The 14,610-nt window shown below is 43.6% G+C and overlaps 2 protein-coding genes across 5 annotated transcripts in view; one reads left to right on the top strand and one right to left on the bottom strand.

Annotated features, from left to right (window-relative positions):
- LOC139563895 (transcription factor IIIB 90 kDa subunit-like) overlaps positions 1 to 14,610 on the top strand; it is a 59,748-nt gene that overhangs the window by 13,265 nt on the left and 31,873 nt on the right. Inside the window, exons 5-12 of the mRNA XM_071382890.1 lie at positions 2,160 to 2,191; positions 3,124 to 3,196; positions 8,293 to 8,442; positions 9,253 to 9,346; positions 9,464 to 9,590; positions 9,726 to 9,765; positions 9,888 to 9,980; positions 10,722 to 10,985. Coding sequence (XP_071238991.1) covers positions 2,160 to 2,191; positions 3,124 to 3,196; positions 8,293 to 8,442; positions 9,253 to 9,346; positions 9,464 to 9,590; positions 9,726 to 9,765; positions 9,888 to 9,980; positions 10,722 to 10,985 — 873 coding nt within the window. The remainder of the gene's footprint in view (positions 1 to 2,159; positions 2,192 to 3,123; positions 3,197 to 8,292; positions 8,443 to 9,252; positions 9,347 to 9,463; positions 9,591 to 9,725; positions 9,766 to 9,887; positions 9,981 to 10,721; positions 10,986 to 14,610) is intronic.
- On the bottom strand, positions 2,335 to 7,635 carry LOC139563898 (BTB/POZ domain-containing protein 6-B-like). 4 transcript variants are annotated; one of them, XM_071382905.1, is made up of 5 exons: positions 7,527 to 7,635; positions 5,814 to 6,087; positions 5,524 to 5,614; positions 5,308 to 5,426; positions 2,335 to 4,889 (listed from the first exon to the last, which is right to left on the bottom strand). In XM_071382905.1, the coding sequence occupies exons 2-5, from the start codon at positions 5,996 to 5,998 to the stop codon at positions 3,857 to 3,859; spliced, it is 1,428 nt and encodes a 475-aa protein (XP_071239006.1). In that variant the 5' UTR covers positions 5,999 to 6,087; positions 7,527 to 7,635; the 3' UTR covers positions 2,335 to 3,856. The 4 variants fall into 4 exon arrangements, with proteins under 4 accessions (XP_071239006.1, XP_071239005.1, XP_071239007.1 ...); XM_071382904.1 differs by lacking the exon at positions 7,527 to 7,635 and adding an exon at positions 6,308 to 6,463; XM_071382906.1 differs by lacking the exon at positions 7,527 to 7,635 and adding an exon at positions 6,335 to 6,455.

Raw genomic sequence — 14,610 nt, 5'->3', positions numbered from 1 at the left:
TAAAAAAATAAGATTATTTTATAACATGCGCTTTCCTTTCGTTGGATAGAGGTCGATGTCCACGGTTCTGAAACACATCAGTGCGCTGTTGAATTGGCGCTTAGACCATGTTGCTTTGTGCGTAATAGCAAAGTTAACCAGCATATTGGTGTTGAGAACAATGCCAGAGGCAGCTGCAGAATGAGGAGATGGTTTGGCAGGATTTAGAAACTTGGGAACCAAGCTTGAGTTATCAGTGTGGCCCCATCACCTTGACATGTTGAAATACTGTATCTTCACGCCTAGAATAAAAACCTCCAGGCTTGCGTCATAACTGTCAATTCATTGGGAAGAAAAGAAAGAATTACAGGGGGCAGTTTGAAAAAAAACGAATGCCACCCGAATCATCCTCTGGAATAACTGACATTTTTGAGTAATAATTACATAACCAACGTAGTAGTAATACTAGTCCTGTGTGAAAAGGTCTTTGGACATGTGCATGCAATGCATACGTGTCAAAGAAAGAGAGCATGGGTTGAGAGAATAGAGTTTTTCCTAAACAAATGAGGAATTTCGGTAACAGAAATGGCTGTAATTATATTGCATTTTCAGCTAGAAGGACAGCGCGATAAACACTTTAGTCTTTGGTGGTCGCTGCAGCAGGGAGGAGAGCGAGACAACGGGTGCTAGTCAGTCATTCTTAAAAATGTTTTTTTTTTTTTTTTTACAACGCAGCAAGTCTGAGCCCGGCCCAGCACAATCAAATCAATTAATCAAACCGTGTGCTTAAAGCATCAGACAAAGCTCAGTGAATATAGTTGATTTGATTAAAACACATAGGATGTGTCAATATATGGAAAAATACACATTTAAAATTTCGACCAATCAATTGGTTGATAGAACAGACAACTCTTGGTCGAACAAGATTTATTTTTTAGTCGGGGACAGCCCTAGAATGCAATGTATAGTGTATATATGTGGCTGTAGCATCAATCTCCGGGAGTTGTAATAGTGTTAGACATGACTTGTGGTAATGTGTTTCACTCAATACCCATTTCTGTACTGTCCTAATGTTAAGCAGATCAGCTTTTTATATCCCATTGTACGGCTGTTGGTTTATCGTTTCCTGTCATTGACTGAGTATGATGTGGTTATGTAACAGCCAGTGGTTTCACAGGAAGGGCAGGGGACAGTTTTATCTGCTAGAACAAGAGGATGGAGGGAGCAGAGCAAAGCCTTTCCCATTACATTGTTTACGTGGGTTGTGGGTGAGGGTTGGATAAAGTAACAATGGCTCCACTCCACTTCCTTTTCCACAGTTCTGGAAAACGATCTGTAGAACTTTCAGAGGACTGGAATGATGAGTAGAGAACAAGGAATCAAGAGGCCAACATTGTTCAGTGTCTAGCAGCTAAAATGGCATGGCGCTCAGTGAAGGGACATCTGGATATTTGCAATGATTGCTCAGGGGGCCCTCAATTAAATGCTAGTTAATACATTTAATGGGATCATTCCCACAGGTGCTGTTGTTGGGAAGGGCCAGGTTATGGTCACATTCATGACCTTGATGAATGACAGCCAAGTATTCACGTCAAAATGAAACCTCCACACGTTTTACATGCAGGGCTTGGAAGTAAGCTCCCTCCCTCCTTCCCCATACTAATGAAATGGTAAAACAGGATGCTTGTAGCAACTGTTATCTGAGAAAATCAGCTGCAGGGGGACTTGTTTTCATTATTATGATGACTTGTCTGTAATCTCATATCGAGACTGTATGATTATCTTTTCCATTTCAGTGGTGACCATAATCCCATTGTGAGGCTTTTTAAAAAGGATTGTTGCTAATCCACTTTGCCCGCCCCTGGACACGTGCACCTGTCACCACAGAGACTGATGCAGGGGCTGTGTTGGTCACCAGGAGACAAGTGTCTCCGGGGGGGGGGGGGCTGCTGGCCTGAGGTGACACTTTCAATTAATGTACACTGTTGGCTGCACCAGAAATGATCCTGAAAATGTATTTCATATTCTAACGTTTGTATTAATGAATGCTGGTTAGGAAGTGTGAAATACTTTTTATTGAAAATAACAAACACTTGGCTGTACCATTTGCAGAGAATGGAAACCCAGATGTAATTGTGTACTATCCTGTGGTTTTATTGATTTAACCCACCCCTTTACAGACATGCTGCTTGACCTCAGTGACCTCCTGCAGGTGAGTTTCCAATGAGTAGGCCTACACTAATTTTTCTACATCTTTTTTCAACTCTGATCGAGTGTTTGCACTTCGACATTGACATTTAGCCCTTTAAAAAAATATATAATATATATATTCTGAAATATAATTGAACAGTCAGATACATCAAGGATTTTAATTTTTTTAAGTATACATGATCCCATTCCCACACTGACCATGATATAACATCCAACAAGATGGAAGTTGGCTTATGCAGTATGTTGAGCTTTGTAACTAAAGCCAAGGACTGTATAAATATAGGCCCACATTTTTTTCTGCGTATAAAGTCAGTGTTAGGGTGGAGGGACATTTCTCAGACACAGCTAGTCAGTTGTATTTTTATGCTCTCAGCTGTCCTTGGAAGAGCTGACCCTACCCCCTGGTATTTGAAGGGTAGGAGTGTGCTATCCAGTCAAGGACCAGTGTGCTATGGGTAGATATTCCACAAATCCCCAGTTTGTGGTGCCCCACCCAGGCCAGTAATCACTGCCCTCCTCTCCCATGGGAGGGCATCGTGACCCACCTCCCATCAACTCATCAAGCTTTGAATCAGCTGTGTAGTGCTAGGGTTAAAAACCAAAACATGCATCCAGGGTGGGCCCCAGGACTTGTTTGGGAAACGCTGCCCTAAGGTCTGGAGCGTTAGCCGGAAAGAATGAGATGGTCGGAGATCAGGGGGCTAGAAACTAGAGCTTTAGTCTGCCCCTGTTCTGGAGAATCGATGGGCTTTCTAGATAGTACGCCAGTTTAGCATTGAGTTACACTTACTAGACCAGATTTGATCACGAGCTACTCAATTGTTAAGTAACTCTGGATCATGTCATGAGGCCATTGTGGACTTGACAGGGTGGGTTTCAGTGAAAGTTGCACTACCCTCCTGTATTTCTGCTCTTAATTCTCTTTTCCCTCAGGTAAATGTTTACGTCCTGGGTAGAACCTTCCTGGTCCTGGCCAGAGAGCTCTGCATCAATGCCCCCGCCATAGGTACCTACCGTCTCCCTGCAATACTCCCTGTGTTATTGTAAACAAAGAACCATACTGTTGAATGTCTTTTTTGGAGAAATGCTGTTTAAGTTTTGTCTTGCTACTGAGAACCAAACCTATTTACCACTTATTAAAGGTGGTCAAATTAGTGACTTAGCTCCAACAAAGGCATCATGAAGGTTTGACCACATCACTTTTACCAACCTGCCTGTAGCACTCATCTGTGTACCTAGAGGGTGCTCTAACAACAAAATAATCCCTCAAACAAATTTCACACATGCAAGCGAGTTATATAATGAGCAGCAACATCTGTGGCTTATCTCGCACAACTTTTATGATTTTCTGCAGGTTCATAAGCTCTCGCACAGAACATCAGGATTGATCAGCATCAAGCCGCAAACCATATAACCGTACTTTATGTACAAATAAAACATTGCAGAGGCTGTCCACAAGTGCAATACGACTTTTTACAAGGGACTGCTTTTTGCAGTTAATAATTAAAATAAGTTTAAAATAAATAAGAACAGCATTCCTTCACTTAAAAATAGTATTTTGTTTAGTGACATACCGTAGTGTCTTAATGCTACATTATTTAGAAGGCTTAAACATATGGATGTACAGTCCATATGTCCTCTACTTGTCTGTTATGACCAGTTCAGTTTATGCATAGAATACCAGCTCTGGGATCTGTCCCCCCTGCACCCCAGTCCCGTTGGTACTGTCCGAGGAGCACTGGAACTGAAATGTCACTTTTCCACACTGTACCTCTGTCATGCCCTCCTGGCCAAAATAGCTCAGCTCATTCCCGTCCAGCACGGCACTCACCGTATAGAAGACATCCTGCTCCACCTGAACCGGGTTTTCAAACCATACGGAAAATGTACTGCTTGATCCATCCGATACAAACTTGGTCAGGTTCTGTGCTAGGGTCACCCGTTGACGCTTCAATTCAATCTTGACGCTGTACTCTGCCTTCCCACCACTTGACCCGTACAGGCCCAGTCCAGCAATAAAGATCCGCTTGTCCACTGCAAACTGGATGCTGTCACAGCGGCCCCTGTAGCGCCACTGGTTGCTCCGGTAGGCTGACGACTGGAAGCGGTGGCACTTCTGGGGTGCCAGGCCCTGCCTCCGTGCCAGTGGGAAGTCCAGTTTGGGCTTGGTGGCCGCTGTGTACCACAGGAAGACGTCATGCGTCTCCTCCAGTGTCAAGATGTCTGACTGGGCTGCCCCATCAGCGAACTCTTCCAGGGTCATAGTGGGGATGCGCACCAGGTAGAGTGCATTGCCCAGGACAGATCTCTTGTTGCGGGTGGTTTCTCCCAGTCCTTGCCTATTACACTCTGCTGTGGCCCAACTCATGACCGCATCAAAGACCACCATCTCCTTGGTGTTGAGGGTCTCTCTCTGCAGGATGATCTCCAGGGTCTGCAGGTCAATCTCACAGAAGCCCTCTGCGCCCAGGGCCAGCTCGGCCTGCGCGTCAATCACCTCCCAGCAACGCCGCGTCAGCTCAGGCTCCTCAAACAGACGGCTCTGGGACAGCAGCACACAGGCGTTCTTGGCCTCCAGGCTAGTCTCCAGGAAGGTGACGCAGGCCTTGGCCAGGGCGGGTACAATGTACTTCTTGGCAGCGTACAGGGTGGCCAGCACGGTGTCGGCCTCCAGGTCTATCGCATCACTGTACATGTACCTGAAGGGGATAAAATGGAGGAATAGAATGAGATTCTAGTTTAGTAAAGGCAAATCAGCACGTGGAGAATTCATGACGGCTATTCCTTCTAGGAAAATAGGATATGGACTTGGCACAGCTTCCATTATTCTCCCATGTGGATAAAAAGCAACGTTTCATTGCATTGGCGTTGGATGACGAATTATTATAGTATCAACAAAAAGTCATTATCCTCGACTGCTTATTCCCTCTGGGTAAATCATTGGCTCCGAATGAGAAATGTTTCAAGATGAACAAAGACACAAGCAATTACAGTTCTCTACAGTGCTCCCCGTGCCCTTTGATCTAGCATTTTGGCACTTGTCTTGCTTTGGATGTGTAATTTATTTTGAAGTGACATTGTGCTGGTCATGTTTAATATGAGGAGTGAGTGGCTTACTTCAGCAGAATTAGAAAAGCAGCAGGTTCTACATCTGGGATATGGATTTCGGACGACTCCTCTGCAAGATCCCCGTAAAACATGGCACAGAAGACCGAGCTACCCACTGCCAGCACATACTGGAGGGAAAGAAAACGGACACATGATTAGTCACTCATCATAGGCGTGATGGTTCAGAAAAGTCAACTTATTTCTCCAAATAGAGGGGGAGCTTACCTTGTGCGCTGGAACTTTCTTAGATTCACCGAAGGGACCAACAATGAAATGGATATCGGCCATGAGTTCATTGTTGAACATCAAGGCGTTCCTAGAAGGGAGGAAATTTGTCAATTAGATATGACAACTTGGGCTATTCCATAAAAGGCGCTTGCAAGACAATATTATAGCCTGCCCTACACAATTGAGCATTATAAATTGTGATTCCAATTTATAGACATTGACTTGGTTTACAATAGCCATCTTTGAACTAAATCGAAATAATTTAATATAAGTAAGCAGCTCAGTACCTCTCCCGTAGCGTGGGGTGAGAGGACTGCCAGCTCGGAGGTTCGACGTTGTTGTTGTTTATGTTTTGCTGGGTGGTCGGTGTTGTTGCAGTGGTTGTTGACTGGGTGACCTGCACATTGCTTTTCTTGTCAGTGCCGGTCACCGTAGTACCGTTGTTGGTCGCAGGGTACAGTTCTGCAGCCATCTTCTTCTTCAAGGACAGGGTTAGAATATCATAGCATACTGGTAACCCGCTTGTGTGTTTCCCAGTCGTTTTAGACTTTTTCAGTGTTTCTGGAAGTAAGAGTAAAAAAGTCAGACACTTCATGATCCGACCATGATGGAGCAACCTGCAATCTGCCGTTGGCATCGGCACACAAAGCGTTGGCCCTTTCCCTAAAAATAAACCACGAACTCCAGGATCTACTATTAATCTGCGTTGACAATTGATACACAAATCGTAACCTTTAGATGCAAATGTTGCATAAATTCACCGATTAAGAAGTCTACGAACCCCGAATCAATTGTAAGAGAAACATACAAAATATCCGTCCAGTGATTTGAGGTTGTATAACAAGTTCAAGCAGAATACTCCTTTCTCTTTCTCATTTCATCCTCTATTGCCACTGAGCTCTCCCCGAAACGTATTGTTTCTCTTTTTTGTGCGGATGGTAAATACAGATAATCGTTGCTCGCTTGGAGTAGGCTGTTTTCCTGCGCAAATCCTGGCAGATGTTTTTCTCCAAAAGATACTTATCAACGAGGAAAAGGCGCGGGTTCCTCCTTAGCTGATGTGATTTGTAATTTGTCGGGTCTGGCGTTTAAATTGCAGTGAATTTTTTATTTTATTTGATATAATCCTCTGACGCCCAGCTCGCTGCCAACAACAAATCAGATTTACGCATACCGTCAACGTCAGAAGCGCCGCCTCCAAGCCTCTGACCAGCTCTCGCTAATGCTGCGTTTGTAACTAAGTGGGAGGTGGTAATTTACCAGTTGTGAAGTCGTAAATACAGTTGGATGCATTGACGTGCTTTGAAGTAATTTAGAAACGCAAATTGGCTAATGGCCAACAAGCAATATAAACCATGAACTAAAAGTACACCTTTCATGTTTGTATACAAATTCGAGTTAAAATACCATATTAGTAGATTAGTTGTTATAATTGTTTTGTTGTATTTAACTGCCGAAAATGCTGTTATCAAGCTAATTTCCTTAGCTACATGTTAGCATGTAGGAGAAGTGGGAGCTCAGGATGGTAGACGAGTTCCCAACTAGTAATTACCAGTTGGAGGATCTTTCTAGTGAAATTTTCTCTGTCCTATATGGTCAATTCCCACTTGGTTACGAATGCCGCATTAATTCAATGCGACGTCCAAATATGGACATTAAGCATCGGACTGAGATCGCACAAACTCTTAGTGAAAATATTGTTTCCATTTCCAACTCAAATATATATCCACGTCCTTGTTTCTGATGTAAATGATACATGTATTTAAATGACCGATTTATAGCCTATGCATAATCACTGCTTAATTTGGATTTAAACCATTCATAATTTAATGTCCGATTGGTTTACTTTTGGTTTACGTGTAATATCTCTACTCGTCAGAAATGAGAAAGTTTGATCCTGTTTTGCATTGTTTAAGTAACATCAGCCGCACCACTTTATTTCCACTGGATGCAAGCCACGAGCAAAAGGTTTGACAGCAGTAGACCGCACTTCTGTTTACCTTGGCTGAATGTTGACGCGTTAGATTACAGAGGTGACCGTTCCTGAAGTTTGCTTTGTAGAGACTTGACTAGAGCCAGCCCAGGAGACATGTTAGATTTGGAGATGGGGGTTGGGCTCCTACCATATCCTATTACCAGCAGCCTGCTCTATCCGGGGTGCATTCAGCAGGATGCAACGTTTTGGAACGTTCAGATACAGCCTATTTCTTTGTAGAAAAAAATATCCCTCTCTGACATGTAGAATAAGGAATCATGTCAGCTCTATTCATGGCATTTTTATATGCAACGTTTGGCAACTGAATCTATTCCAGCTTTCCAACAGAAGGCTCTGCCACTGCCAAATGGGTCATTTGATTCTACAGTCATAACTTAATAATCTTAACCTGTATAGTGCTTTTCATTACAGAAAATAATCACAAAGCGCATAAACAGGAGAAACAACACATTTAAATTGACATGATGGAGATTGAATGTCACTAGTTTGCTTCGGATGATGGAAAGGCAGGAGTTAAGGTAGTTTGGATTGCAAATGCAGTGTAGAAGTATTCGTCCTTATTGGTCACAATGTGTTAAACTGGGAATAATATGAATATATCCAATATTATTGACTTTTTCATTAAAGAAGACATAACACTTTCTGATCAATGTCTACAGAGTTGTAAACAGTACCCTGCTGTACACCATTTAGACATCTGCAATTCATATATTAGCATAATAATGTTGCTTGTCTGGTTTGGATCTCAGTTTCTCAATCTCCCATTCCAGACCCCTGCCTGTACATCCCTCGCTTTGCCCACATGCTGGAGTTTGGAGAGAAGAACCATGAGGTGTCCATGACAGCACTGCGACTGCTGCAGAGGATGAAAAGGGACTGGATGCACACGGGACGGAGACCCTCAGGACTGTGTGGCGCAGGTAACAATGAGCTCAGGTAAACCACACCACAGGTTACCACCACAATCACAGGTAGGCTAGTCCTTATCATGAATAACAGAAACTACAGGGTAACCATGTCCACTGGTATCGCTCACCACAGGGATCTGTAATCATAGCTCAGATCATGCGACCTTCGATCATAGGTGACCCCTAATCACAGTTAACACTCATAAGTAACCACAGAGGCTCCAATTAGTGACAATGTACTACAATCTGTTCCCTACTTACTTGACCTGAACAGAACACTCCCTGCCTAGATGTATTACTGGCAAGACATCCTGAAACTGAAGAACCAACTTCCCCAGGCATGTGGACATTTATGCTCCTGGTTCCACTTTTCTGCCTTTCTCGCTTTTCCTCAGCTGCAATATCAGATTAATTGCTTATCATTAATCATGTAGAGGATTCACTTACATCGAGGAAAGAAGTTTAGAAGAGCTTGTTACTCAATGTGAATGTGTGAGATAGACCATGGGATTTCTAAAAGCAGGCTACTAGAACAACAAAGACGATTCAAACTACTTGCGTAAGAACAGAACCTTACATCCATCTTTAAACAGACCTTGTTTTACGTAACTGCATTCATTTTCACACTGTTCCCCCGTGGGAATTGAAACGACAAACCTGGCATTGCAAGCGCTACATGTTCTACCAACATTAATAGATTATTATAACGTGAATATTACAACAATTGGTGGGTAAATTGGAGAATATATGTGGATATTAAACTTGTCGGCAAGGTTTGTTTCTGTGATGGAGTATTTCACCTGTGTGTGTTTTTGTTCTCAGCTCTGTTGGTCGCTGCTCGCATGCACGAGTTCCGCCGTACCATCAAAGAAATCATTAGTGTAGTGAAGGTGTGCGAGGCCACACTAAGAAAGAGGTGAGCGCTGCTTGAAAAGCACATTACAGCATCTTCCAAATGAAATAGGATTAGCCTTGCATATTCTCAGTCATTTCTATGAAGAGTATGCTGACGCCTTTCCTTCTCATGGTTCAGATTGAATGAGTTTGAGGACACGCCCACCAGCCAGCTGACCATTGAGGAATTCATGAAAGTGGATCTTGACCAGGAGTGTGACCCGCCCTCTTTCATCGCCGGCCAGAGGAAGAAAAGAATGAAGCTGGTGAGGAACTGTAGGAAGGATATGACCGTACCACCCTTATTTATCTTGTCCTACGTTTTAACTGGTGTTTTGTCTCAATATGGCACTGCTGTTTTTTACATTCACACCCTGATCTTTTATGTTTTTTCCTTCTAGCTTGAGGAAGAATTGGAGAAGAAGATTGACGATGTTCAAGGTACGGTTATGAAAAATGTCTAGTCAAGTGCAAACCAAAAAACTCTTAATAAATAAATAAATATACAAAGATTGCCGACTCCACTCTGACTTTACAGAGTTGTCTGGATTTTATCTCAACAGGTGAAATCCATGAGTACCAAGATGAGATTGAGATGGAGCTGGAGCAGAGCCGGCCCAAGTTGAGAGGGATGTACGCTTCCTGTGCAAAAGTCGGTACGACACTGAAGGGTCGCACTCAGCAGCCATGCAAGTTCTCTAGTTAGGACCCCCTGGGAGGGGGGGGGGGGGTTGGTTGGTTATCTCACTATGCTGCCAGTCTGTCGCTAGAGCCTGAAACTTCCATTTATCTAAATACTCAGAAAAAAACAAAACAATTGTTCACTCAGTGCAAATGAGAATGTTATGATGACGCACATTTGCCATCTAACTGTGATGAGCTAAACCCCCCCCCCAACCATCTGTGCCCCCCTAGCTGGTTGTGTTGCATATCATTCTTAATCTCTGTATGGCCTCTGTAGAGGTGCTGTCATGCCTGTTGCTCTTCTGCCTGGGCTGGGAAGCACAATTATAACACACACTGGGCTATTATCAACACTAAGAGGGCTGTCATCATGATCATCATCATGATACTTTGACAGCTTGATGGTAACGTAGAATTAAGCCAGGTGCTTCTTTTATAAGGTGCATTGTCTCATTAGCCGGGTTGATAGATTCACACATAACTACATGAAGGACTCTTGACTTGATTGAAAACACAGATGTCATACAGTTTGAATTATTCTCATAATCAGCCACAACAACGACTAAATCAATCTGCCTTGAAATGCAATGTCAGTCTCTTTACTTGTTCTCTGCATCATTTAGTTTTTATCAGTTTAATTAAGAAATGTCATTGCATGTAGGATTTATAGGATTTTATTTGGATGTCTTGCTCTTTCTCTCCTCCTCTCCTAGGCCCCCAGGAGGAAGAGGATGATGAAATATCTCTTCCTGATGGGGAGGAGAGGGAGGATGAGGAGCTAAAGGCTGTGGCCCAGCACCTCAATAAGGAGCTTTGTGACCAGGTGATCTCTGGAGAGGAGGATGGAGAGGAGCAGGAGGAGAGACCTCCACGCAGAGGCCCATCACTGGCCTCCCTCCTGGGTCCCATGCCCACCGCAGCCAGCCTTGGCCTCCCAGAGTCTATCAGCAAGTGCATCGGAGAGGAGAAGGAGAACGGTTAGCAAACCTGTTGCTTGCACTAGATGCTATTTTCCTGCTGTTAGTTGCATCGGAAATATTCCTTACTGCTCCTTCCTAATTTTGATATTCCACGGTCTCTCACTTCCCCCTCTACTCCATATCTAGAAATGTCAAGGTGTGAGGGATTTCAAAGGTGTAAGAGATTGGGAAGATGTTGACTGTCTGTCCTGATGTGGTGAAGCAGATTGGTTTTCATGGTAGTGGGCATTTGGGGAGTGTAGAGAGAAGGTGAAGAAAATCTAGTCATAGAAGGGAATGGGTTTCAAAACAAACCGAGTCAATCTCTATGGAAGGATCAGTGTAGCCACTAAGGACAAAACATAATCTATTGTCAGAAGAATAGATTATTAGATGGGGTTGATTTTAAGACCCACCATTCCGTGATTAAAATGAGTCATCGGCTTGAATCATAAACTCAGCAAAAAAAGAAACGTCCTCTCACTGTCAACTGCATTTATTTTCAGCAAACTTAACATGTGTAAATATTTGTATGAACATAAGATTCAACAACTGAGACATAAACTGAACAAGTTCCACAGACATGTGACTAACAGAAATGTAATAATGTGTCCCTGAACAAAGGGGGGGGTGTCAAAATCAAAAGTAACAGTCAGTATCTGGTGTGGCCACCAGCTGCATTAAGTACTGCAGTGCATCTCCTCCTCATGGACTGCACCAGATTTGCCAGTTCTTGCTGTGAGATGTTACCCCACTCTTCCACCAAGGCACCTGCAAGTTCCCAGACATTTCTGGGGGTAATGGCCCTAGCCCTCACTCTCTGATCCAACAGGTCCCAGACGTGCTCAATGGGATTGAGATCTGGGCCCTTCGCTGGCCATGGCAGAACACTGACATTCCTGTCTTGCAGGAAATCACGCACAGAATGAGCAGTATGGCTTGTGGCATTGTCATGCTGGAGGGTCATGTCAGGATGAAGGAAGGGTACCACATGAGGGAGGAGGATGTCTTCCCTGTAACGCACAACGTTGAGATTGCCTGCAATGACGACAAGCTCAGTCCGATGATGCTGTGACACACCGCCCCAGACCATGACGGACCCTCCATCTCCAAATGGATCGCGCTCCAGAGTACAGGCCTCGGTGTAACGCTCATTCCTTCGACGATAAACGCAAATCCGACCATCATCCCTGGTGAGACAAAACCGCGACTCGTCAGTGAGGAGCACTTTCTGCCAGTCCTGTCTGGTCCAGTGACGATGGGTTTGTGCCCACAGGAGACGTTGTTGCCGGTGATGTCTGGTGAGGACCTGCCTTACAACAGGCCTACAGGCCCTCAGTCCTGCCTCTCTCAGCCTATTGTGGACAGTCTGAGCACTGATGGAGGGATTGTGTGTTCCTGGTGTGACTTGGGCAGTTGTTGTTGCCATCCTGTACCTGTCCCGCAGGTGTGATGTACAAAATATCCTCCAACACTCTACTCAACAAATTGGATGCAGTCTATGACAATGCCATCTGTTTTGTCACCAAAGCCCCATATACTACCCACCACTGCGACCTGTATGCTCTCGTTGGCTGGACCTCGCTTCATACTCGGCGCCAAACCCACTGGCTCCAGGTCATCTACAAGTCTCTGCTAGGTAAAGCCCCACCTTATTGCAGCTCACTGGTCACCATAACAGCATCCACCCGTAGCACGCGCTCCAGCAGGTATATTTCACTGGTCACACCCAAAGCCAATTCTTCCTTTGGCCGCCTCCTTCCAGTTCTCTCCTGCCAATGACTGGAACGAACTGCAAAAATCTCTGAAGCTGGAGACTCTTACCTCCCTCACTAGCTTTAAGCACCAGCTGTCAGAGCAACTCACAGATCACTGCACCTGTACATAGCTCATCTGTAAATAGCCCATCCAATCTACCTCATCCCCATTCTGTATTTATTTATTTACCTTGCTCCTTTGCACCCCAGTATCTCTACCTGCACATTCATCTTCAGCACATCCTACCATTCCAGTGTTTAATTGCTATATTGTAATTACTTCGCCACCATGGCCTATTTATTGCCTTACCTCTCTTATCCTACCTCATTTACACATGCTGTATATAGATTTTTCTACTGTATTATTGATTTTATGTTTGTTTATTCCATGTGTAACTCTGTGTTGTTGTATGTGTCGAACTGCTTTGCTTTATCTTGGCCAGGTCGCAGTTGCAAATGAGAACTTGTTCTCAATTAGCCTACCTGGTTAAATAAAGGTGAAATAAATAAAAAAATTGGATGTCCTGATCCTGTGCAGGTGTTATTACACGTGGTCTGCCACTGCGAGGACGATCAGCTGTCCGTTCTGTAGCGCCGTCTTAGGCGTCTCACAGTACGGACATTGCAATTTATTTCCCTGGCCACATCTGCAGCCCTCATGCCTCCTTGCAGCATGCCTAAGGCACATTCACGCAGATGAGCAGGGACCCTGGGCATCTTTCTTTTGGTGTTTTTCAGAGTCAGTAGAAAGGCCTCTTTAGTGTCCTAAGTTTTCATAACTGTGACCTTAATTCTCTACCGTCTTTAAGCTGTTAGTGTCTTAACAATCGTTCCACAGGTGCATGTTCATTAATTGTTTATGGTTCATTGAACAAGCATGGGAAACAGTGTTTAAACCTTTTACAATGAAGATCTGTGAGATAATTTGTAAAAATCCAAATAACTTTTCAAAGATGGGTCCTGAAAAATTTACGTTTCTTTTTTTGCTGAGTTTATAAGGCTTCTCAAATTAATGTATTGTCTGACGTGAGTTTGAGTTATCTCTATGTACATTTTTTATATGGATCTCATCCTCCATGTTTGTGAAAGGGAAAAATATACAGTACCAGTCAAGAGTGAGGACACGCCTACTCATTCAAGGTTTTTTTTTGTTTTCCTTTTTTGCTATTTTCTACATTGTAGAATATTAGTGAAGACATAAACTATGAAATAACACAGAATCATCTAGTAACCAAAAAAGTGTTGAATGAATATATATTTTAGATTCTTCAAAGTAGCCACCCTTTGCCTTTGACAACTTTGCACACTCTTGGCATTCTCTCAACCAGCTTCATGAGGTAGTCACCTCGAATGCATTTCAATTAACAGGTGTGCCTTGTTAAAAGTTCATTTGTGGAATTTCTTTCCTTTATGCGTTTGAGACAATCAGTTGTGTTGTGACAAAGTAGGGGTGGTATATAGAAGATAGCCCTATTTGGTAAAAGACCAAGTCCATATTATGGCAAGAACAGCTGAAATAAGCAAATAAACCACCAATAAGAGAAGAGACTTGCTTGGGCCAAGAAACACGAGCAATGGACATTAGACCGGTGGAAATCTGTCCTTTGGTCTGATGAGTCTGAATTTGAGATTTTTTTGTTCCAACCGCCTTGTATATGTGAGACGCAGAGTTGGTGAACGGATGATCTCCGAATATGTGGTTCTCACCGTGACGCTTGGAGGAGGAGGTGTGATGGTGCTTTTGACACTAGGTGATTTATTTAGAATTCAAGGCACACTTAACCAGCATGGCTACCACAGCATTCTGCAGCGATACACCATCCTATCTGGGTTGCCCTTAAGTACCACTGGCACTTATTTTTCAACATGACAATGACCCAACACTG

The sequence above is a fragment of the Salvelinus alpinus genome, chromosome 34 (assembly GCF_045679555.1).
Source record: "Salvelinus alpinus chromosome 34, SLU_Salpinus.1, whole genome shotgun sequence".
Classification (NCBI taxonomy): domain Eukaryota; kingdom Metazoa; phylum Chordata; class Actinopteri; order Salmoniformes; family Salmonidae; genus Salvelinus; species Salvelinus alpinus.
Note: the sequence above shows the minus strand (reverse complement) of the source record. Positions and strands in the feature narration are given on the sequence as shown.